The sequence below is a fragment of the Saccopteryx bilineata genome, chromosome 7, assembly GCF_036850765.1.
Source record: "Saccopteryx bilineata isolate mSacBil1 chromosome 7, mSacBil1_pri_phased_curated, whole genome shotgun sequence".
Classification (NCBI taxonomy): Eukaryota; Metazoa; Chordata; class Mammalia; order Chiroptera; family Emballonuridae; genus Saccopteryx; species Saccopteryx bilineata.
The window spans coordinates 102,638,773-102,662,537 of record NC_089496.1 but is presented as its reverse complement, the minus strand read 5'-3'; the positions used below and the strand labels follow the sequence as shown (position 1 = coordinate 102,662,537).

The 23,765-nt window shown below is 46.8% G+C and overlaps 2 protein-coding genes across 6 annotated transcripts in view; one reads left to right on the top strand and one right to left on the bottom strand.

Moving 5' to 3' along the window:
* Window positions 1-2,800: 2,800 nt before the first annotated feature.
* Window positions 2,801-23,312, bottom strand: ENO4 (enolase 4). 4 transcript variants are annotated; one of them, XM_066240484.1, is made up of 14 exons: window positions 23,148-23,312; window positions 20,963-21,091; window positions 20,055-20,245; window positions 18,346-18,497; window positions 16,544-16,713; window positions 16,314-16,445; window positions 14,145-14,192; window positions 13,354-13,410; window positions 11,800-11,967; window positions 9,532-9,657; window positions 8,211-8,406; window positions 6,177-6,244; window positions 5,561-5,678; window positions 2,801-3,451 (listed from the first exon to the last, which is right to left on the bottom strand). In XM_066240484.1, the coding sequence occupies exons 1-14, from the start codon at window positions 23,310-23,312 to the stop codon at window positions 3,339-3,341; spliced, it is 1,833 nt and encodes a 610-aa protein (XP_066096581.1). In that variant the 3' UTR covers window positions 2,801-3,338. The 4 variants fall into 4 exon arrangements, with proteins under 4 accessions (XP_066096581.1, XP_066096580.1, XP_066096582.1 ...); XM_066240483.1 differs by lacking the exon at window positions 14,145-14,192 and adding an exon at window positions 14,029-14,082; XM_066240485.1 differs by lacking the exon at window positions 14,145-14,192.
* HSPA12A (heat shock protein family A (Hsp70) member 12A) overlaps window positions 23,180-23,765 on the top strand; it is a 132,837-nt gene continuing 132,251 nt past the window's right edge. For both annotated transcript variants that reach the window (XM_066240482.1, XM_066240480.1), the window contains exon 1: window positions 23,180-23,313. In XM_066240482.1, the coding sequence (XP_066096579.1) occupies window positions 23,311-23,313 (3 nt within the window). In that variant the 5' untranslated portion in view covers window positions 23,180-23,310. The remainder of the gene's footprint in view (window positions 23,314-23,765) is intronic.

Sequence of the window (23,765 nt, the reverse complement as noted above, 5' to 3'; positions counted from 1 at the left end):
TCCCGGGTTCGATTTCCGGCCAGGGCACACAGGAGAAGTGCCCATCTGCTTCTCCACCCCTCCCCCTCTCCTTCCTCTCTGCCTCTCTCTAACCCCTCCCAGAGTGACGCCCCGGAGGGGCAGAGCATTGCCCCCTGGTGGGCAGAGCATCGCCCCCTGGTGGGCGGGCCAGGTGGATCCCAGTCGGGCACATGCGGGAGTCTGTCTGACTGTCTCTCCCCGTTTCCAGCTTCAGAAAAATACAAAAAAAAAAAAAAAAAGGAAATGGTATAAGCGTTGATTGCTTTAGTCATTTCTAAGAATCCACAAGGTGGTTTATTTTGAGTTTTATTCTCTGTTTGTCCAACCTCTCCTCCTTCCTGGGCCTGTCTTCAGCCCTCTGGGATACTGTCTACATTTAGGAACATAAGGATGTGAACTCTTGTTCCCTGTTTCATCACATACACGGAATAACGCCATTAGGAAAGCACCTCGTTTCCCGGGTGAGAACTCAACCACCTGGGAAGCCATGTGGGCTAGGCCGGGCGGTGGGTAGGAACCGGTATTTTGAGCATTCTTGACTTTTCTGAGCTGCTTGCTTTCTTTCATCATGATCACAGTCATTTACCAGGATCCACCAGGTAAACCCCCTCTGAGGCCAATGCTCTGCCCAGCTAGGGCCATGCTCACAACCAAACTATTTTTAGGGCCTGAGGCAAAGACTCCATGGAGCCTCAGTACCCAGGGCTGACGCTCGAACCAATTGTATTTTTTCTATTAAAAAAAATGTTTCCTTCTGTTTTAGACATATGAATTATGTCTCATGAGCCACAGAGTTCTGTAATTCATGGTGATGCATTTTTAGAGCCAGAGTGAGGCTAAGGGATATTTGTGTTCTCACTATTAAAGAAGAAAATATCTTCCTTCTTCCAAAAGAATAAAAATTTAATGAAAATTTGGCCCCGGCTGGTTGACTCAGTGGTAGAGTGTCTGCTCAGCATCTGGTGTCCCGGGCTTGATTCCCAGTCATGGCACACAGGAGAAGAGACCATCTCCTTCTCCATCCCTCCTCCTACCCCTTCTCTCTCTCTCTCTCTCTCCTCTTCCCACAGCCATGGCTCGACTGGTTCGAGCATCAGCCCTGGGTACTGAGGATATCTCCGTAGAGTCTCTGCCTCAGGCCCTAAAAATAGTTTGGTTGTGAGCATGGCCCCAGCTGGGCAGAGCATCAGCCTCAGAGGGAGTTTACCTGGTGGGTCCTGGTCAGAGAGTGTGTAGGAGTCCGTCTCTCTATTTCCCCTCCTCTCACTTGGAAAAGAAGAAACAAGAATTTAATGAAAATTCAAGCATGTTTGTGTCTGAGCTAGTCTCAAACCCTCCCCCACAGTAGCTTCCGCAGTTGATCTGTCCTGTGGAGATTCTGGTTACCAGGGATCCCCAGGGCTCAAAGCACCTGCCCTGTTGGGTCTGGGTAAACAGGACCAACGTTTGGGCTCTGGCTGCCCACCAGTAACTCCTCCTTCCTGCCCGTCTTTGTACAGGTAACAATCATGGTTAATTATCATTCCAGACCATGTTTAGGTTGTTTGTCAGGTAAATGAGAGTCCATATCACAAAATCTAATCAAGTCTGGATGATTTTCTACATGCACACGATACGTGTTTAATCACTTTCATCATGGGGCAGCTTTAGCTGCTATGGAAACAAGCTGTGGAGAGTGGGCAGCCATCCGTCCTCACGACTGACCCTAAAGGGTCACCGAACTTCCTTACTTCAGGATTGGATGGAGTTTCTTCGGAGCACTGACACTTCCCCATCCCATTGTCACCTCTTAACATGGGACCTGGCTAGTTTCTTTCATCTCTTTTACAGACGATATCTTACACATTACATGACAGGTGTAGACACAGAGAGAAAACACACCGTGCTTATCAATGAGACCATTTTAAACTACAGTGCTGCATACGCATTGGTGACCCGGTCCTCAAGTCTCAAGTGAAGTGACGGAGTGCTGATCTGGTTGGGGTCACATATCATCTTTTTGGTTAACTGAATGGAGCTAGTCACTTAGCTGCACATTTTTTGTCTGACTGTACTCATCTAATTATAATTTGTGTCACAGTCCCAGAGCATACTCTGTATGATTTCCCATGTTACATGTGTGTAAACGTGTGTGTATGAATGTGTGCGCATATACACGTGCAAAAGCTGTGTGAACACCCAGGCTCTTCCTCCTGCCTTTGAAAGGAACTTCCCGACCAGTTTCTCACACCTCACAGTTCGCTCTAAGCCCCGACAAGGCAGAGGCCACCATGATGGACACCTCTCCCAGCTGGGAGTGAGGCCAGCCCGCTCCCCAGCCCCGTGCTCCGAGGATCCGCCCTGAGCCGCTGTCAGCCATTGCTTCGAAGGGAAGGTGAGGCTGAGGCTCTACCACAAGACCATTAAGTTTCCCTGTAAGTACTCTGCAGAAGGAGAGGTCCGCAGTATGTTCAGTAAAAACGTGTGGAATATGTCAGAAATCTAAACTTCGGCCAACTCTCCTGCAGGTCACTATAGCATTGATATAATTTTAGGGAAAAGCAAATGATAACTTTTCACAGAGTGTCTAAACCACACAAAGCAGTTGGGTATGACCCTCAGGTCCACAGGGATGTGACTCAGTGGGTTTATTTCCGTCCCTCCCTTGCTGTTGGCCTAGCGCTGGCTTACAACAGAGGCGGCCCGGTCACCCTGGATGTCGCCTATCATCACCTGTCTAGTCCTGTAATAGAAAAAACTGCATTTAACTCAAGAATATTTATTCATCCACGCGTGTTTATTCACTATGCTCATTCTTGTTCCAGAGGATTGAAGGAGACTCATAAGGATGTAAACAGTACAAGAAAAATGAAGGAAGAGGAGAGAATCGGGCCAAGGGTATGAGGGCAGGCAAGGTCGAGCAGGCGGTCTGGCTGCCACAGAGAGCAGAGACGCTCTGGCGCTTCTGCCTGAACCCGGCTCCGGAGCCCTCTGCGTTCTCCAGCCCGGGTGCACCAAACACGAGTGCAGAGTGCAGAGAGCACCCGGGCGAAGCTGTGTGTTCCCAGAGACGTTTAGGTTTGGGAAGGGGGAGGTGTCTGAGCTGAGAGGGGCGCAGGTGCACCGACAGAATCTCCACGCATTGGGACGGCTGTAAGACGGTGCACAGCGATCATCTTAGGCAGAAATAACTAGACATATTTGGTCAACTGGGGAAAGAGTACAAAGCACATGAGCCAGTGTGGTTTCAGAGCAGCTCCCGTGTGCAGCAGACACGGGCCAGACCCGCCCATCTGGGTGGGGCCGCCGCCAGAGCGCACAGCCCTGTGCGGGGAGGCTCACACTTCCGCTGACTCCTCTCCAGCTTCCGTGGCGGAGAGGGGCCCCGCGGCCTCGGCAGCCTTTCCGTCCTCCTCGTTCAAGTCAGAAAACGTGAGTTCTTCATTGAAACCTATTTCAAAACGACAATCTTGTTTACTGTCTGATCCGACAGTGCCAGTTCTGATGTTATTTGATTTAAAGGAGATCACCCTCAAAACCGTCCAGAGGTGTCCTATCACCATCAAAAAGGGCTCTAGAACCATTTAACAGTGGGCCTGTTCCGGTTACACGTTAACTGTGCAATGCACGGGTCTTTTTCAGTTTGCCCTGTCTGTACCCTCATAGGGCCTTCTGGGACATGGACGTGCAGCGGACTTTGGGCAGAGAGGGAGAAGATAAAAGAGAGTAAAGAACAGCACTCTAACATAAACCATTACCAACCTACGCCCCCAAGGTAAACGACTGCAGACTTCCACGGGTCCAGCCCATCTGTGGAGGCAGGGACACTGGATCAGCTGGGGTTTTGCCAAGATTTCCCACTCAAGCCCTCAGTGGAGAGATTTGGCTTTGCTCCCCTTAACATTTCTTGACCACTACACAGTCACAGCAATTCTCAGCAATCTATTAATCCGTCCCAGAATGCCCAGGGCCTGCACTGTCACGGGAGGGGCTGGTGTCCAGTCACTAGAGTCCTTTCTGATGCCCTGAAGCAGGTGTTTCCCTCGTGGTGAGTCTAGCTGGAAATATAAGTCATTTAAGGAACATATGGCTTCCGCAAATCAGTATGACATAGAAAAAGTAATCAGGTGATGTGTGGGGAGAATATAATCTTCTCTGTTTGGAAAACAAGCCTGTGTCATACATTACACAACACAGAGTAACTTTGACTCCCTCATGTGATGTGGCACAGAAATGGTCTCCTAGTCATAGCTTTACTTTCTGTGAAAGCAGGGTGTATTTCAAGATCATTACGTATGTGAAGCGACAAATTTTAATCACAATTTCTATTGGTTTCTTTTTTTTCCTCTCCTCTTCAGTGTCCATACTGAGTCATTAAGTAGGATCGAGTCCTTGCTTTCATTGTATGCTCCACAATACGTTCTATAACACATCTATCTCTTTTAGATTTCCTTTATAGCATCCAAGAGAGTTTCATGTTTTAATTGTCAGCAATTCCTAAATAACATACTGTTTTTTCAGTAGAGCAATTCATTTAGTCTATCTTAAAATACCAAATAGCTTATAGAATTACAAAGACTGGCCAGGCCGGTTGGCTCAGCGGTAGAGCGTCGGCCTGGTGTGCGGGGGACCCGGGTTCGATTCCCGGCCAGGGCACATAGGAGAAGCGCCCATTTGCTTCTCCACCCCCCCCCCTTTCCTCTCTGTCTCTCTCTTCCCCTCCCGCAGCCAAGGCTCCATTAGAGCTGGCCCGGGCGCTGGGGATGGCTCCTTGGCTCTGCCCCAGGCGCTAGAGTGGCTCTGGTCACGGCAGAGCGACGCCCTGGACATCACCCCCTGGTGGGCAGAGCGTCGCCCCTGGTGGGCGTGCCGGGTGGATCCCGGTCGGGCGCATGCGGGAGTCTGTCTGACTGTCTCTCCCCGTTTCCAGCTTCAGAAAAATACAAAAAAAAAAAAAAGACAAAATGTTGGTTTCTTTTAATGTCTCTGCATGTTACATAACTACTTTTGATCATCACCGTCAGTAATATAAAAAACTAAAATCCATACTTGGGGTGTTTCCAGTTAGCCAGTAGGCAAGGTGATTCGTCCCATGAAAATTTACAAAGGTTTGATGTCATAAGTGATTGCTTCATTTCTCTGGAGACCACAGTCTTCCCAAAGTACAACAACTAAATTAACATGCTGCCTATTTGTCTCGAGTAAAATGAACCATCAAGAAAAATCTGCCTTTAACTTTCAGGGGCTGTGCAGAGAGACCTCAGCTATAATTTGGACCGTAACAAAAGCTACGCTTGGTGATCCCAATCAATTAATTCTATTGAAAAGCCTCACACGGCCTCTTTATCCAGAAGAACAGCGAGGGTTTTAAACATTCAGGTAAATAGATAATCCATTAAGAAAACAATATGCATTGTGGCAAATGCCATCCTAGTTTGTCAGCACGTATTTATCGTCTTTGGAGCCCCCTGCCCTCCTGCTGAGGGCCTTGTCTCCGCCCCCTCCCACCCTTTGTCCTTATTCAGGGCCCAGCGGAAACAAAGGGAGAAGCAGCACGTACCCAGCGCTCTGTTCTGGACCAGCTCATCCTCTATAGCGAAAACGCGGTTGTACTTGGTCACTCGTTCACCACGAGACAGACCTCCCAGCTTGATAAACCGGACACCCAGCCCAACAGCCTGAAGAGGGGGAAGAACAACTTATTTTAAATGGAGGGGTCCCATTTTGCTAATAGGACACCGTCCCTGTGTGTGCCTTTGGGCTGGTTTCTCTTAGGACTTAGTTAAGTGTCCTGCTTAAAGCTGAGGGTGTCGAGCAGGGGAGAGTTGGTGTGACTACACCAGAGCTTTACTGGTCATGTAGGCGTGCTCCTTTTATCTAAGGACCTTCTGGCCTTTCTCACTTGGTTTTAGGAGGTGAGAGTGCAGGTGCGCACATTGGTCATTTAAGTGTGCTCATCATTTCCCTCGGGACTTCAATTTTTCTTTTTCTTTTCTTTCTTTTTTAAAATTCAAAGATTAGTTCTTCACAAAAGGGAGCTGTCTGGGAGGAAGCAAGTCTATTTCATAAAAGGTTACATGACTTTCTTCGCCAAAGATTGCGTTTCTCGGAAATGCCGGTTTAGGATAAAAGCAGTGTTCGGGGCATTCTGCAATTGACCAGCCGGCAGCACTTACCAAATCAACCAGGCTGTCATCAGACGACTCTGCGTCTGGGCTTCCCAAGACGGAGATGTGCTTCTTACCTGCAGGCAGGGGGTTCTTTTCAGTTTCCCGCGGTGCAGAAACAACGAGCCCATGTATGCGCCTCTGAGGTCCAAATTGTAAAGTTCCCAGAGACTTAAAACTTTCTAGTGAGGAGTCAGTTATTTGACCACCTATGAATTCTAACCCAAATACTTGCATTTTTTATTACCCTGGTTTTACCTGTTTACCCCTTCTCAGTAGCTTAGATGCTAAATACTAAATGAATGCCACACTTCATCAAATTAAGGTACTATAAATCAGAAGATTCAGCACTGTTACCACTAAATGGAGAAAATGCTCAAATAAGATCGATACATTTCTGAGACCAGAGCTGTAAGACACGAGTCAGTTCTGTCCATGTTCAATGTAGAAAAATGCACCTTTGAGTCAGTAGACGGTGAACACAGGGCACCGCATGGGGAGCGGATATGCCTAAGTAACGGGCTTCACAATCCATGTGTAGAATTTTAGTCAAAGTTTACTTATTAGCCCTGGCCGGTTGGCTCAGTGGTAGAGCGTCGGCCTAGCGTGCGGAGGACCCGGGTTCGATTCCCGGCCAGGGCACACAGGAGAAGCGCCCATTTGCTTCTCCACCCCTCCGCCGCGCTTTCCTCTCTGTCTCTCTCTTCCCCTCCCGCAGCCAAGGCTCCATTGGAGCAGAGATGGCCCGGGCGCTGGGCATGGCTCTGTGGCCTCTGCCTCAGGCGCTAGAGTGGCTCTGGTCGCAATATGGCGACGCCCAGGATGGGCAGAGCATCGCCCCCTGGGGGGCAGAGCACCGCCCCTGGTGGGCGGGCCTGGTGGATCCCGGTCGGGCGCATGCGGGAGTCTGTCTGACTGTCTCTCCCTGTTTCCAGCTTCAGAAAAATGAAAAAAAAAAAAAAGTTTACTTATTAGAAGAGCTGCACTGATAGTCATTTAGGGGCCTCAGACCCCTTGTAATTTATCAAAGTCTACACAGGGTGAGCCAGAGTTCTTCCTGTAGTGACAGGGTTCGTGATTCAGAAGCAGGAGCTGCAGCAGCAACCTGAAGTACAAGGCAGAATGACTGCTGAGTGCGGTCCCCAGCCAGGACAGCCCGCAGGCCGGGGCACGGCAGGCCTTTCCGTCCGTCCTCGAGCACCCGCCCAGGGCCCTGGCTGCCAGTCCCCCTCTGAGGCCAGCCTTCTGCCTCGTTCCTGGTGTGCATGGTCTAGGCCCTGTGTATACGTGAAGCAGACGCCCATGAACTTGTGGAAGTGTGCAGTCTAGTGGGAGATACTGGGCATTAGATTAACTGTATGAGTAATTGTGGGCTGTGCTACGGAGAGAAAGTCTAAGCCTCTGGGAAAGGCTCAGTGTAACCGGTTGCGGTGGAGGAAGTCAGGGAAGGCCTATGCAGGGTGGGGCAAAGTAGATTTACAGTTGTTTGTATGGAAAATAATACAATAAGTAATAAACAATACAAGAATAAACTCTGTTTCCCGTACTCAGGACTGTAAACCTACTTTTGCCCCACCCTGTCTATCTGAAGAGGCTTCATTCAAGGCAAGGAGACCTGAAGCATCAGGAGTAGTTAGCCAAGTAAACAGCACAGGGCAAAGCATTCTTGTCCGAAGGAACAGCATGTTGAAAGACCACAAGATGGAAAAGAGTTTGGAACTTTTGAGGAACCGAAAGGAGTGTGGGCGAGTGGCATCCCTGCCATGTCCTATGAACCTGATCGGGCATGGCCTGAGCCACCCCTTGGCGGTAGCCCTGGCCACAGGAGATGGCCTCCCGGCCCGGGCCAGTGACTGGACCCCTGTGAAGTGAGTAAGGGAGCTGCGTATTGTTCTCCAGCCCCTCTTTGCTCATAGGTGGTGGGATTCTTTCTCTTCTGAGGATTAGTCCATGCTTTTCATTAACTGATGAGCTGCATATTGTGGGCTTCTTGTATAATAACCAAGTTTACTATGAGACCCTCAGATGTCTACTTGTACTCACTGTCGAGGAGATTGGTTACTTCCACCAAGTCAGACATCGTAGTTTGATTGGTGTGTTTTAGGATCAGCCCACTGGACTTGGGAGTGCTGATGGCCCCATCCTCCAGAAGTCTAGAAATGCTTTTGGAGGCGCTTGCTGCAATGATGTAACACCTGGAACCAAGAGCATTACTGAGGCTGTCCCACTGTTCGGAGTCCTGGGTAAATAATTAAGAGTCAGTCAGTATAATGTATTGGACACAGTCACGAAGCAGCAGGAAGCATATAGCACATAATCAAAGTGATCCACCTTTCTGAGATAACACAAAGCAGTTCCCTTTTGCATCTGCGGCTGAACTTGGCCTGTCCCGTAAAGACTGGCAGGTGAGAAGATTTGACTGTTATTTCTGGGAAACAGAAACTACAAGAAAGGCACCTGCATGAGCTCTCTGCCCTCTTTCTCAACACCCTTATTTTTTTGTATGGGTGAGACCACTAGATAAACTGAAATGCTTGCTATTAAAAAATAAAATAACATTCACAGTGTTTCTAGCCGTTGTATCAGATTTCAAGCTATCTCATTAGAACAGATGAGCTATCTCACAGGAGAGGAGCTGTGGCCGGGGCCCCAGGACAAGCATCAGGCTGGGCAGATTCAAGACTAGAGCTCGTCCGTGTCTCCCGCAAGGGCCGGGATGGAGCCCAGGCTGTGAAAGGGACCACGGGACCGAGAGGCCTGGGGCTACCAACCAGACCCTAGCACTCTTCTTGTCCCCAAATTTAAATTGTTATCCTGGAGAGGGTACCCGGTTAGCCTATCTAATGGTTCTTGAATTCATAAAATCGAGAATTTAAACTCTGCTGTTTATGTGGGATAGGACGAGAGATGACCTTCTGCAGCATGTAAACAATCCTGTGAGAGGCATTCATTTGATTTAAAAATAAAACACCTCAATATCTCAAACCTTTAAAAAATACGGCTTTGTTACTTTTCTGTATACGTGGCAACTGGATTTAAGTTAGAAAACACTTGGCCTGGTGGAAGCCCTGATTAACCTATGGAAGCACCCTCTGGCACGGCGGGCTCGGCCTCCCTTGGCTAAGCTGCCTGTAAACATGCAGATGCCCCCGAAGGGCTTGGGCACTGCGCGTTGTTCTGCAGACACGCATGCTCCTAGGTAATTGGGTTTCTGCTACTCGGCTTTGTGTGTGCCTTTTCTCACCAATGGCGAAGGAAACCAGCTCAGCCCCGGCCCAAATTACAACGTATTCCCAATGGCCGATCCAAAAGAAGGGTTTTTTTTACTCTACGTGTTATTAGAAAACCGCCGGGGCTCCGTTACCTCTTTCCTGAAAGGATCGATGAGGGCGATGACCGACGGGAACCTGGTGGCCAGGTCCACGTACAGGTCGACCATCTCGGCGGCACTCTTGTGCGCTCCTGTCATCACCTCGTACTTCCCTTTACTCTGGTAAGTGCGAGGGAGAGAGCGGAGGACGGGGTGAATTCCTCAAATGTTAGAACTCTGATTCTAATTCATGTGCGTTCACTTCATAGAAAGGTTGTAAACAGGTTCTCTTCGGGCCATAGTCACATAAGAAATCTAGGCACTTTACTTTTACCATCAAGTACGATATTAACCTGCGGAGATCTAGTCCCCATTCCCTTGGATGCGCCAGGGAGCTCTTCCCCCTGACTTTGGATGAAGCCATCTGCACAAGAACGCCGAGCACAGAGTGGGAGAGGAATAGTTTCCTCCTTAGGTTATGATGTGGTGCCAGCTGCCCGGCTGCTTACAGATGGGCACTAGCATCACACACAGCAGCAGCGCAGACCTGCCCTCTCGCTAGAACCCAGCCGTCTGTCGACTCACAGAGTGAGCAAAGAGCTTGTCCCTCCTTCTGTGGATGTTCTAAAATGTGAAAGCAGAGTACACTTTTGAGATAACATGAAAGGTAAAGTGATATATGTGAGGGCGCCCCTCCTCAGACAGCAGGCACGGTCTAGTAGTAGAGAGACTGTCTGAAAGTAGAGTTCTATGCAACCCATTCATGTGAAGTCTGGCAAGCCCCCACGTGACGACGTCTAGAAGGAAGCTGGGCTGAAGGGTCTGGCGCTGTCTCTGCAAAACAGAGTGCCCTTCCTTCCCAGTCTGTGTTCAGGGAAGTCACCTGAGGTGTTGAGAACTGGGAGGAAACTGGGAGGAAACTGAGAGGAACCGGCCAGCTGTTTGGTTTGCTAATGACTTCCTGTTGCTGCTGCTGACTGGATGGATTCCAGGGGAATTAAGCAGGTTCTTAAGAAATCCATAATTGAAAGAATGTCATACATTTTTCACAATAAATGGCATCAAGAACTTTTAGTTTCTATACTGATAGGCCTTAAAATCGTATCTTGTCAGTAAAGAAATGCTAATGAACTTGAACCAACGTTACAGTAAGAATGATCTGATATCAAGCTAATACATTTTACTGCATAGAAACAATAAATATCCATTCACATGAGCACTAGCAGTGTATTCATAGTTCCTGGTATACATTGCTGATGGAAACACGCAATCATCTTCCTTAATGGTATACCTAGGAACCAGTCATTATGTGAAGAACAGGAAATTACAGTAAACATTCCTTTATGTGCTTAATTTCTTTAGAAATCAGCTGAAACTTAGGGTTCATATTGTTCAAATGTTCCTTTGTAGTTAAAAGTTAGGATGGTAAATCAAAGCAAAATTCTATTTGGTCATATCCCCTGAATTTGACATGCATTACCAACTCACCATAAATGCATATCAATGTTCTGGGCATTTTATAAAAGCAGATTCAGCATTTATGTATTTGCAAATGGGAAGTAGGTGTGTGTATAAGACAGACAACTTGTAACAGGTGTCCTAATGTAGCGATTTCCCACGTTTAAAGGCTGACTACTAATGCAATACCCTGAGGAAGTGAGGGCCACACCATTTTTTAATAAAAGCTATTTTCCATTCTCTTTCTTTTTAAAATAACTTCCTTCATGTGCTGTGGTCCCTGGTGAAGTTGCATCACTAAAGCTCTGTCCTGACCCAGAATGGATAAACACTACACGGGCTTAATTGGGTGTATTCTCCATCAATTTCAATGACTTGGAAATACTTTTATATTGAAAAAGTCGCAGCACACACTCCGAGAACCATGTGTCTGGAAGGGTATATCTAGCCACAGTTAAAGCTGATCCACTTTTCGTGCTTGACAAACTCAGCGTTCACTACCTAAATGATTGTCCTCAGCAACACATGCCAGTCTGCACAATTATTTTTCAATAGTTCTCATGGCTGTAATGCAAGCAACCCACTCTGCATCGTTTTTATTACAGAATTTCTATATATACCTGGGATGTTTTCTGTCAATTTTAAAAATTAGGTACGTTATATAGTTGTATTAGTCTCTGGTCATTAACCAGCTTGGCTTTCTCAACTCCATTTATATTTGGACCTCCACCCCCAAATAAAAAAACTTAACAAACAGAAAAATAGGCTCTGTCTGGAAAATATACAGATAAGCTCTTCTTTTGAGTTCTAATTTAACAATAACGGAACTTCAACACAAGTAAGCGTCCCGGAGTAGAAACTTACATAGTCCATCAGCTCATGCGCAGCACAGTTGATGGCCAGGTGCAGATTCGTTCCCATCTCTAGCCCCAGGTTGGCACAGATCCCTTGTATGAGAATCAGGGGCTGCTCTATGGTGTCGTAAGTAATGGTCAAGCAGCCAAGATGGGACATCTTGCCAGTGACGGGCTGCTGCAAGATCAGAGGAGGACAAGGAGTGTAAATGCAGCACGTTAGTGTCCTTGGCATTCCTGTGGGGGGCGCCTCTTATAACCAGACCCAGCTCCCCAAAGATGTGACCCCGATTCTCGAGTCACCCTGCATCTCAGTCCCACTCATCTCTGTGTGACCTTTGGGGACACAGAATTGCCCTGCGGCATCTGGGAGGAATTTTACTACTTTATTGTATTTGCCAAGGTTTTCACACTTGGCCTGGAGGACACACTTCTCCGTCTTCAGGGCGCCCATGTTATTTTTATGGGCTCGGCCATTGTGCCCACCAGGCTGGTGAATCTCCAGGCTGCCCCTGTAGCCATTTGTCCTGCCTGTCCCTAGCTCTGTCTTCTTCCTCCAAACCTGCTCTTTCCCATGTTCCGTTTTTCCTTTAGTAGACTCAAAGAGTTAAAACTTAAAAATGCAACCTTCCTCCAGTGAAAGTTTTATTTAAAAAAAAGATGCAGACTTCAGCTAAAAGGACACAGCACTGAGGATGGAAATGACCCCCGGGAAAGGCAGCCATATGCTCCTTCTGCAAGGCCAGCCTGGACGTGCCTCTGTCATCAGTTGCCACCATGCAATTTAATGTAAGTTGAAGCAATATCAGTAATTCTGAGGGCTTAAGGGTGTGTGTGTAGGTATACCAAGCTCAACAGCAAACATGAATCTGGGTATAAATATCCCCTCTGTACTGGCAAAGGCACTAGTTAATTATAAGAACCATCCAACATTTTTAATGTTAATGAGAGGAAGCTTCTATTCAGCAAAGGAATAGCTGGGGGAAATTTTTGTTTTCAGAGCACCCACAGTCACCAGCCTGATCAAGTCCAGCTTGTCTCCCAAGGCCCTTGCAACCTTCATGGCCAATTTTCACAAGAATGTGTGCCTGACTCTCTTGGCAAGCTCTGAGATCTGGCAATGTTGCATCGGAAATGGCACCTCAGTGCCTTTTGGGGCCAGATGTAAGGAGCGACTTTCTTCTTATGCCTTTGCTTTCCCTTTGGTTGTCGTAGAATTAAAATCTAAAACATTCTGTGTGCCTTTCATCTAGTTAGAAGAGATTCAACTTCCCCAACACTCTACCTATATGGTTTCAAATGCCATCCTATTAGTCATGAATGCTCCTCCCCACCTCTGACATTTCAGTGGGCCAGACAACTGCTGACCCAGGGGGCCGAGCAGCCTGCTGCCAGCAAGGCCGGGGCAGAACGACAGTCCCGTTCTCCAAATGGCCTGGCTCAGTGCTCTCGGGACAGAATCCCTGCTTGCGTGAGCCCCACTCCTGGGCAGAATGACTACAGGAGAGACAGGGGGCAGGGAACAGAGCAGTGAATTGTGTGGTGCATGGACACATATACTTACGTGACCTCTTTTGCTTCCATTATGCCCTTTCTTCGGCTCTGCTTTGGGAGGAGGGAGCTGTGAGACAGAAGACAGAGACATCTCACTTGGAATTTTCATACGTCTGTGGGCAACATATATATATATATATATATATATATATATATATATATATATATGCGCACCAGAGACAAGGAGTGGGTCCTTCTCCTGGCCCCAGCCCTGCCACATCACTGTGCAATGCCTCAGTTAGAATACGATGGGACAGCTGGTGACTGACTCATACAGCTGCCTGTCATCCTGCCTCTGACTTACCCCTCAAGAGCTGCTTGGCCACGGCTACCAGTGTCTCCAACACTGGAGTTCTAAGCAGACACAAGAGTCTGTGCCTTAACCATTATACAAAACTGCCTCTCACATGCGAGGGACCCAATCCTCTCTTTGTGAATCCTAAGGGATGGTCTCAGCACAGAGCCAGCTGCCTCAGAAATCAAATGAGACCACAAAATACCGGTACTGGCCGGAGCCAAAGCCTGGAGGGAACGTATGAGCTTGGCTCATATGAGAAACTGAAAGCAAAGGAACATACTTTCCATATCAGTAACACTGTTGATTTAATTCCTAACCAACTGTAATTTGGGCACTAGAGGCTGTGTAAGCGTCAGTAATTGGATACCATAGATTCATTTTACATACCACTTCGAGAGTTTTGTTAATTTGTTTCTGAATTTCCATAAGCATCTCCACACCCTGTAAGAATAAACATGATCTTCCACACCTGCAGCCTAGAGATTTTAAATATAAAAACTTACCTCGCACATGGTTATTTCTAACTCAGAATAATGGTCCCTGGACAAGGTCTACAAAATCAAAAGATTAAACGTTAACCTTCTGCCCTCAGTTTTTGTTTGGTTGAACATGAACAAGAGGCTCTTCATCTTTGTTCAGAACTGACTGGTTCAGTTGGTTGGGTCAAGTCAACTTCATTCTATACTGCTCACAAAAATTAGGGGATCAGGGAACGTGCAGATACTCCAATACTTTCAGCCTTGTGTACAGTGCATTTTCACCAATGAACTAAAAGTTGGGTTTGCATCTCATTTGCATAATTGAACAACTTTCTTTGACTTGGCATTTGCTTTTCTGATGTCCTTGTTTAATTTTAAAGAAATCAAATGCTTCTTTTTTTTATATCACTTCATATTCATTTTGAAATATCCCCTAATTTTTGTGAGCAGTATATTTCATGGTCTTTTGGGGGACTTTCTTGCAATACATGTCATAGGTCATGAAGGGACTCTTCATGATAGTGTTTCAATTAGTATAAACCCACTGCCACTTAAGTAAAAAGTGTATTCTGATGATGGTGGGACCTGCATGTGAAGACATAAGGAATGGCATGCCCAGTGCTCTGGTTCCCACACAGCATGACAAACCTTCATGACAGGTACAATCCTGGCACCAGGATCTGAACTTGGTCTGACAGATGGTGAGCCATGTGAGCTAGATACAAATGCTGGTCCTCCCCAACTGATAAACTGGACGGTCATGGCTATTCTCTTTTAAAGGGGAATTCTTTATTATAAATCCTCTTGAGATTTAAACAATCATGACTTTCCCTGGAGCACTCAGCGTATTACCAGAGGGGATAGAGCTTCCTGTACTTTCTCTGAAAACATCCCTATAGAACAGGGGTCCCCAAACTATGGCCCGGGGGCTGCATGTGGCCCCCTGAGGCCATTTATCCGGCCCCACCGCACTCCCGGAAGGGGCACCTCTTTCATTGGTGGTCAGTGCGGCGCAAAGCACGGCGTCGCTCACGTACAGTACTACTTCCAGTGACGCGGGATGCACGCGTCAGGGCTCTGGAAGCACATCATATGATGCACATCCTGTCTGCGGCTGCGGCGCCCCACATCACCGGAAGCAGTGTGAAATAACAGCAGAAGTAGGAAGAAAGAGAAAGAACTATAACCATTACTATACAGTACAATGGCCCCCATACTCCCCCAAATGTACAACAACATAATGGCCCTTATAGCCTCCCTTTGCCCAAAGGTCTCCCCCCACATTACTACACACCATGTTTCCCCTATTATAAGACCCTGTCTTATATTAATTTTACCTCCAAAAGACGGAGGCTGTCTTATTTTTAGTTCCCATTGAAATACTGGTCAGTTTGTTGATTTAAATTTACTTGTTCTTTATTTTAAATATTGTATTCCTGTTTTGTTTTTTTACTTTAAAATAAGATATGTGCAATGTGCATAGGGATTTGTGCATAGTTTTTTTTATAGTCCGGCTCTCCAACGGTCTGAGGGACAGTGAACTGGTCCCCTGTGTAAAAAGTTTGGGGACCCCTGCTATAGAATATGAACACTGAGCTCTCCCTAACACCTAATTGGTAGGATGCTTCATGAGGATTTAAAGATGTATACTGACTCTTTCAGGACATGAAGAACAATACAGACATGAACACATCACTAAGTAGTGATAATGTGACTTGCAGCTCCTTCATTCCACACTCCATAAACAGGCACTAACCCTCTCTTATGCTCCGGGCAATCGCAATCTGCCATCTCCAGGCCGGAGGGCTCTCGTTTAACAGAATGGGCAGCTGGGAAAGTGCCAGCCTCCTCCCATTGCTGCTGTAGTGCACGGACCAGGAAGTAAAGCTATCTCAAACCCTCAGTAGCACTCCCAGCAGTCCCAGGCCTACAGGGTTGCTCACATGTGGCTTCTCTGTGAGTCACTAGCATGAGTCAGTGCTGGAATGAACCGGAGATCTAAGGTGATCTAAATGTGTTCCCTTTTGTTTGGGATCTTGTTTTCCTCCCATTTCTCTGATTCTCTAAACTATTTTTTTTTCTCATTTTATTTTTAATTCCCTCTCTCTTGGTGTCATAAGTCTACACTGAAAATTCATTGATGATGGGAGAACCTATTTTTTAGAAAAAGTCATTTTAGATCATGTAAGGTACTTGTTTAGCTGTTAATCCAGGATGGGGTATACAAATCACTTCTTTCATTAAATTCAGCTTCCCAGGTGATGACTTCCCACAGCTGACCATCGATACCATTAGCAAAGGTAGAGTGAGCTTTGCTGGCTGTTCCTGGAATGGGGCGGGGGGGACAAGAGGAAAGGAGAAACGTGGTTCGTTCATCCCGAGACACTCACGGGTCCCTGAGATGGGATAGAACAGACACTGACCTGAGGGTGCTTCAGTGCTGCCACAGCCAGGTACAGAGGACGGTCGCTCAGCATGGCGCAGGTTTTGGCAACGGCTAGTGACACAGCCCCTACGGCCATGCTGCCGCAGAGCACGGGTTCAGCTGGTTCCGGAGGCAAAACAGGTTTCTCTATAAAGGAATCCTTCGCACCTAGCAGGAAAAACACTGATAATGGATTCCTTTCTAGGAAGCTTGACTCTAAGAAAACTGTATTTTTTAATGCTTTATTTACAGATAGGAAGGCCCCGCATAAAGAACAGTTGAAAACTGAGGTTGGAAGGACATATTCTCCGCCTCAACCCCCAACACGTTTTCTGTTTGATTTCATTTACCACCACCCCCAAGCCTCAGACAATCCTTAGGCATGGATTTTGCGTCTCTAAGAAATTTTTAGAACGTCCAATATTAACTCCTTTGATCACATGGGCAGATACTGTTTTCGCACGTTCACATACATCTAAACTAGGCCTTAGAGAGGTTAAAAGATTTGCCCAACATCTGTCAGAAGTTGAATAAAGAGAGGATTTGGACAGTCTTTGAATTTCAAGTCCTTTGTTTTTCTCTGTTCCACCACAGCTCTTGCACAGCCAACCTGATGTTGAACATCGCTTTATGCATATATCTAACTAGCTATCTCTTTGCCAGCCCCCAACCAATGCCTTTTGCTTTTAGCAATGCCTTCGGATCCACCCATCCAGACAGCATCCTTTCTCCCCGTCAGATGTCCTCAGCCACCCAGTCTGACCAGGTAACCCAGTCCCTCATCAGTTGCTAGTCCCGCCTGTTCTCTTTCCCACAGCGGCTGGCCTGAGTCAAATAGGTCAGATAAGTGAAATGAGACATAAACACGTTGCACATAGTAACTGTTTGGCAATTATTGTTCCTCTCTGACTTCTTCCTTGGAATTCTAAGTTGTATCAGTCAAAGCAACCATGAAATGAATATCTGTGGGTGGTCTCGACATGTAAGTTGGTAGTGCTGTCCTCACCCGCCCAAGAGATTGGTCTAACATACTTCCTTTGTCTTAGGCGCCTCTCCTCCCCATGCTAGGCCTCAGCCTCTGAATCTATGAAGTAAGTGCTTTCTCATTCGATGGAGCCCACATTTAGAGGGCGTTTAGTTTGCACCTGGCATCATGCTAGGCACTGGCGGTGCTGAACAGAACAAGGCCCGATTCATGCCTTCCAGGAGCATGTTCCAGTCGGACAGACATACAGAACACCGTTACGACATCCGCAGCAGTTCCAGAGTTAATGTGCTGGAGGGACTGAGGTTAGCAATCTGTTGGAAGACATCGGGCAAAGGGCCATGATAACTTCAACTACTTGCTTTAAAAAAGCAAAGTTTCCCAAAGAAATGATCCATTTATACATCACACAGAGCTGCAAAAATGTTGGTTATCATTCAGACAGGGAGTGGCCTCTTGATGATCTAATAATAGAAGTCCTGAGGGCAGTTAAAAGGTGCCGGTGCCGCCCTCACCTCCCGTCTCCAGCGTTGCCACCGTTCAGTGCACTTTGTTTGTTTAGTAAGCTGCTCACTTCTGGGGAAGAAATATTTTTATCTTATAAAAAAATAGAGAGTGGGATGGGGAGAAAACCCTGACAGCCCAGCAGAGAAGCTTCCAGCAAGGGAGTGGCACGGAGGATGGACGGCACCCAGTGGGAGCCCAACCTTGGTCCCCTGGAGCCAAGAGCCTCTAACCAGAGGCAGGCTGAGCTTCAGCCTTTCTTGCTCGCCATGTTTGTCACTGAACGCTCTGCAAGGTAACAAGCCACCAACCTTGCTTCTGTCCTTTCTTTTTCCCTGGAGGCAGAGGGGGTGGAGGTGCTGGTGGTATCAGAGGGACAGGGGTGGGCACAGCCGAGTCTTCCAGGCTCCTGTCCAGTTCCCGTCTCTCCTTGTCTTCTTGCACTTTACTTTCAAAGAATGCCCTGCATGGCAACAAAAGATGGCTGTACAGAGGCATATTTAGGAATACCACTCGTAATTTTGATCATGTTTTACTGCCAACTCCAATACGTTCTAATCATCAACTCTGTTTCTTAGCTACCTGAAGAACAATCAGCCTCCATTTCCAAGGCCAAAATATAACGATACTGTTATGACTCTGTGTTCAAAATTAAAATTAATTTTGGCCTGGGAATAAATGTTTAAGGATGTCAGGTGCTCATTTTTGTTGTTGTTGTTGTTGTTTTTAATCCTTTAAGCTTTGTTTTTATCTGTAAAGTAAAATTTGAAGATACAATTTGGTTAAGGGCTATTGGATTTTCTTTTTCAGTAAATGACCATCAGAAGAAAATTAGTCAAGAAAGACAATGAAATATATAGTACTATGTGAGGGACTTACTTTTTCTTTTTCTTTTTGGAGGGTGGAGCTTAAAATGAATAGTTAAAAGAACTCTCCAGAAATCTCACTTAGGTAAATCTACATAAAATTTCAGTCGCCCAGAATAAAAAGAGGCTAAAAGGTTCCTTAGATAAAGAAAGAAAAGTAAAACAAAAATTAACCAACAAAACAAACAATCCAACAAAGACGTGGGAATTCTATTTGCATTAGATTTATTACTAATCCAGATGCTGGCAGGGCAGCAGAGTTAAAGTACTGAGAGAAATTGGCTTTAAATGGGAATTCTATACACAGCTAAACTGTCAACCATGAGAGCAAAGTGCTGACATTTTAACACATATAATATGAACTCAAAAATTTTACATTCCTTTGTCGTTCTTACTTTTAAAGGATGTAATCCAGAAAGGGGAATATATGGGATGCAAGCAACAGGAGAAGGAGGAAGGGATGTTTAATGGTACCCCTGCAGTAGGTCTAGAGAGGAACCAGTCCACATGGGAGGTTTGGGGAGGGAAGCTCCAGAAAGAAAGAAACATGTAGAATGGAAGGTATGACCGAGATCTTGGGGGGAAAAAACTGAGGATATGATAATAGCAGAAAAGATACACACACAAAAAAAGGAATAAGTGCATTAGCATTCAGAAACCAAAACGTATTAAATAAAAATAGTTGTTGTTTTGGGTTTTTTTTTTTTACAAAGGTCATGATCCAACGCTGAAGCAAACTAACGTAGGTTGTTACGCACAATTCAGCAAGTGATAAAGCTTAAGGAGAATCCAGTCAACCTTTATTTGGCCAGGAGGGCTGTGGCATCGGACCTGCACAAAAGGAAAAGTAACGCTGACCTCTACTTAGCTGGGCATTGAACAATACTCACAACGCCCCAGTGAACAATGCCTTGGTTTGCACATTTTAGAGGTTGAAAGTCCTTATGTAGCCCTACACTGTAAAATGTTAATAATGGTTTTCAGAAGAAAAACAACATTTTCTACTGAATTTTGCTGCTCGTAGCACATGCTTCTTAACTGATGAACCAACTGTAGCCTATGACTACGACAGGCCTGTTCATTGGAGGGTGAAATGGAAAGAAAGCAGATAGAGATTTATGCCCGACACTTACATTTCCGAGTGGAAGCCTTACCTGAGCACCTGATCCACTGCAGCCTGGTCGGAGGGCGCCACACCCCGGAGCTCCTGGGTGATGGCTTCGTTGACCCACTGCACAGCCGTGCTGACCTCCTGGAGCCTGTCGGCTTCTTCCGCCTCAACCAGCTCGGGTGACGCATTCTCCTGGACTTCGAAGTGAGTGGCAACCACCACAGAGCATATGTTCTGAAAATAACACAAAGGGGTGCTACCTTTTCTCTACTCTCGCAGAAAATGGGAAGTCAGATGAATCCGGCTTTTAATGCGCATGACATTTCATCACTAATTTCAAATGGAAAGTGAGAATATATAGTTTTCCTTGAGGTGTTTTTATAGCTATTGAGACACTATGGAATCCTACTTCAGGGAACATTTAAAATTATTGCTTTGTTAAAATTCCTTTCGAAAAATCTTACATTGAAATTTTTTTTTATCACTGTCTCTCTAATAAATAGCTAAAAGGATGCAGATGTAACCATAATTATTGTCCTCCCAAAGACTGTAGCAAAATTATTTCTAACAAATATGTAGCAATTAAAATGAATTACTAAAATTACGAAAATGTACTCTTCTTTATGGAATTCAGTCTACATATTTCTAAAGCTATGGGAACCTAGATATAAATATATCAATCTATAAACCTATCTGTAGATTTACAGAACTCATCACGTTAATGGCAGGGTTTTAAAACAACTTTTGCCCCGTGTCCTTCCTCCATTTTAAATCATCTTCAAGTTAGTGTCATGTCTATATGACTTATATATAAGCCATATAGTTGTATGGTTCATGTTTATACATATGTCCACCTACACACTGAATTTCAAAACATTCATTTTCCACAATGTAGACATTAATGCAGTGGGGCCAGGACCCAGTGAAGAACACAGTTAAGCTGCCTCGTACCTTGGGAAAATTTTGAATGGTGCAGAAGATTTCCACTTGTAGGGTGGGAAGCCCCACCCCATCCAGCACATTCTTCCCCACCACTTTGCATATGGTGGGAGGCTTTGCAAGTTTAGAAAAGCAGTTCGCCTTCAACACAGAAAAACAAAAATCAGAACATTACACCAAATTTCTCTATACAAGGGCATTTGCATTTATTCTAGTTTCTACTAAACTCCCCTCTGAGTTCCTCTTCGTGCCATCATTAGTCTAACAGCAATGTGGGAACTGCCCTGTCCTCACTCACTGAGATTTGGATGTAGCCTGATACCAAGTCTTTGGTGGGTGGGGGGATTTGTAGTCTTTTAAACTCTCAGCGGAAACTCACATGCATTTCTTAATTTAAAGGCCCTGTGTAACTCCTTAGTTGGCCCTAACCTATCCTCTGGCCATGATACTGAAGTCAATTAGTCTCTAGAACACTGATGGATTAATACTTAAGAAACTTTAAATGATCCAGTTTTTATTCCTACTAGAAAGGCATCTGATATTTTAACGGTGAGTCAGTGATAGTTAATAGAGCACTGACCATCAGTTCATGCACAGAATTACATGTTCAAAGAGGACTGTCAAAACCTTAGTAATAGCAGCTAGCTTTACTGATGTGGAAAAGCAGAAGCCAGTTGGAAGTGATCCAAGAAAGAGACAAAAGAAAGAATGAAGTCGAGGTAAAAAGCCCATGCAAGGAGCCTGGATAAAAAGATTCAAGATGGTGGTTCTACCCAGGAGCTAAGAGAGAAGAAAGAAAAGTGAAGGTTCACCCTCCTTACCCTCTTTATCACCAGATGGTATTGGGCTCTTTCATAAGCACACTAGCCTCATGATTCTGCAATCTGGGCTGGGCCCAGCAGGACAATTAATTCTTCACTGGTCCTGCCTAGGGTCTCCAATGTAGATTCAGTCATCCAGAGGCTTGACTGGGTCCAGAGAACCCAAGATGGTTTCACTCATATGTCCAGTATCTCAGCCAGGACGGCTGGAACATCTAGGGACTAGTTGGGCATCTGTCTTTCTCAAAGGATATCCTAGAGGTCTCAACTGCCAGGGTCTCTCTACAGGACCTCTCTCCCTTCAGCAGGGTAATTGGATGTCCTTGTGCTCAGCAAGATGATGGCTAGATTCTAAGAGGGTGTGTTCCAAGACTGCAGGCCTCGATATGCAGCACTTGCATCATGCTTGCCAATGTGCTGTTGATAGAAGCAAGTCACAAGGCCAAGTCCCGAGACAATGTAGGAGGGACTTGCATAAGTCCACTGACACTGGTGGTATGGTTCATTGGGGACCACCACTATAACAGTCTATTACAGCTATTGAATGGCAGGGCTAAGCACCAAATCCAGATCTGCCTGATTCCCAGCTCCAAACTCTTTTGCTTGTAAGTTGTACAATGGAGAAATAAAGTATTGGGGATACAGACCCAGTTTGATTTTTCACTGTTGTTCACTGTGCCCCTTGGGAAAATCATTTAAGCTCACTGCCCAGTTTCTTTATTTGTAAAAGGGGAATCATAACTAGGAAGGGTGGTATGGAAAGGGCCTCCTGCTCAAATGCATGCAGAAAATGCTAGGGGAACTAGGAACAATGAAGGACAAGGCTGGGCGCAGCGGTCAAGACTTTGATTTGAATTGGAAGTTTAGGTAGGAACAGGTCAGGTGGGGACGGGCACCCAGGCAGGAGCAAGGCTTGATTTGAGTGACACTTGGAAGCGATGGGAGTGGGTTGGGTACGAGGCCCCGGGGTTGGTCGAGGCCAAGTTGTAGCGAATGCCAAGGCGTCTGTCCCAAGGTTGAGACGCGGCCGCACAAGGTTGGTAAACTGACCTACGCAGTGTTAAGGTCTGTGTTTGAAATGAACTGGCACCCGGGGCAGGCCTGCCCCGAGGTAGTGAGGAAGGGGTCAGACCCCGTGCTGTCGCCGTACCTACAAACCCGCCTAGAGCCCGCTATCCTCTAGCTAGTTCCAGATTCCTTCACCCCAGGTTTCCCCTCTGCTTCTCCGCTTCAGGACCGTCTCCCCGCGACCACGGTCGCCCGCCCCGCGGCAGCAGCGCGCGTGCGCGACTCTGCGGCGCAGGCGCAAGGCGTTGCCGCAGCGCGGGGCGGGGGGAGAGGGGCTGGAGGGAGAGGGTGCTGTCCCAGGTCCCTACCAGGTGCCCGTAGACGTCGGCAGGCTGGAGGTAGAAGGTGGAGTTGAGCAGCTCTTCCAGCCTGCGCGGAACGTCGTTCTCCCGGTAGTACTCCAGAGCCTGCTGCTTCAACTTCTGCAGCTCCCTAGTGGTCCCACAGCTGCGACCGCCGCCTTCTTCCCCCATGGTAGGAGATTTAAGGCTACAGCGGGGGTTAGCCTGGGGGCCCGTGAGCGTCCTATCCGTCGCTAGGCAACGCTACGTAACGGAAGGCCGACCCCAGATCTCGCGATGCTTCCAGTCCCGAGTTCTTCCCGCGTCTGGAGCCGGGAATGGTTCATCCTTCCTCCTCCCTAACGGGCTCCTCAACTAAAGCTATTCTGGCGTCGTTTTTCACCCCTTTTCCCGACACAGAATGGGGAAATAGTTAACGATCTCAGGGTTTGGGGGGGTCTTTTGGAAAAGTGAGGGCGTTAGCCTCAGCTTCTGTCTGGGGACTTGAGCCTGGAGTGGCGCGCCGGTCCCGTGACCCCGGGACTCGGGCACCGGCCTTCGCCACCCAGCCCCTCGTTCCCCGTGAGCTCCTCTGGGTGGCGAGGGTGCCCGCCGGCCTGCGGTCCTGGGGAGGGAGGTGAAATT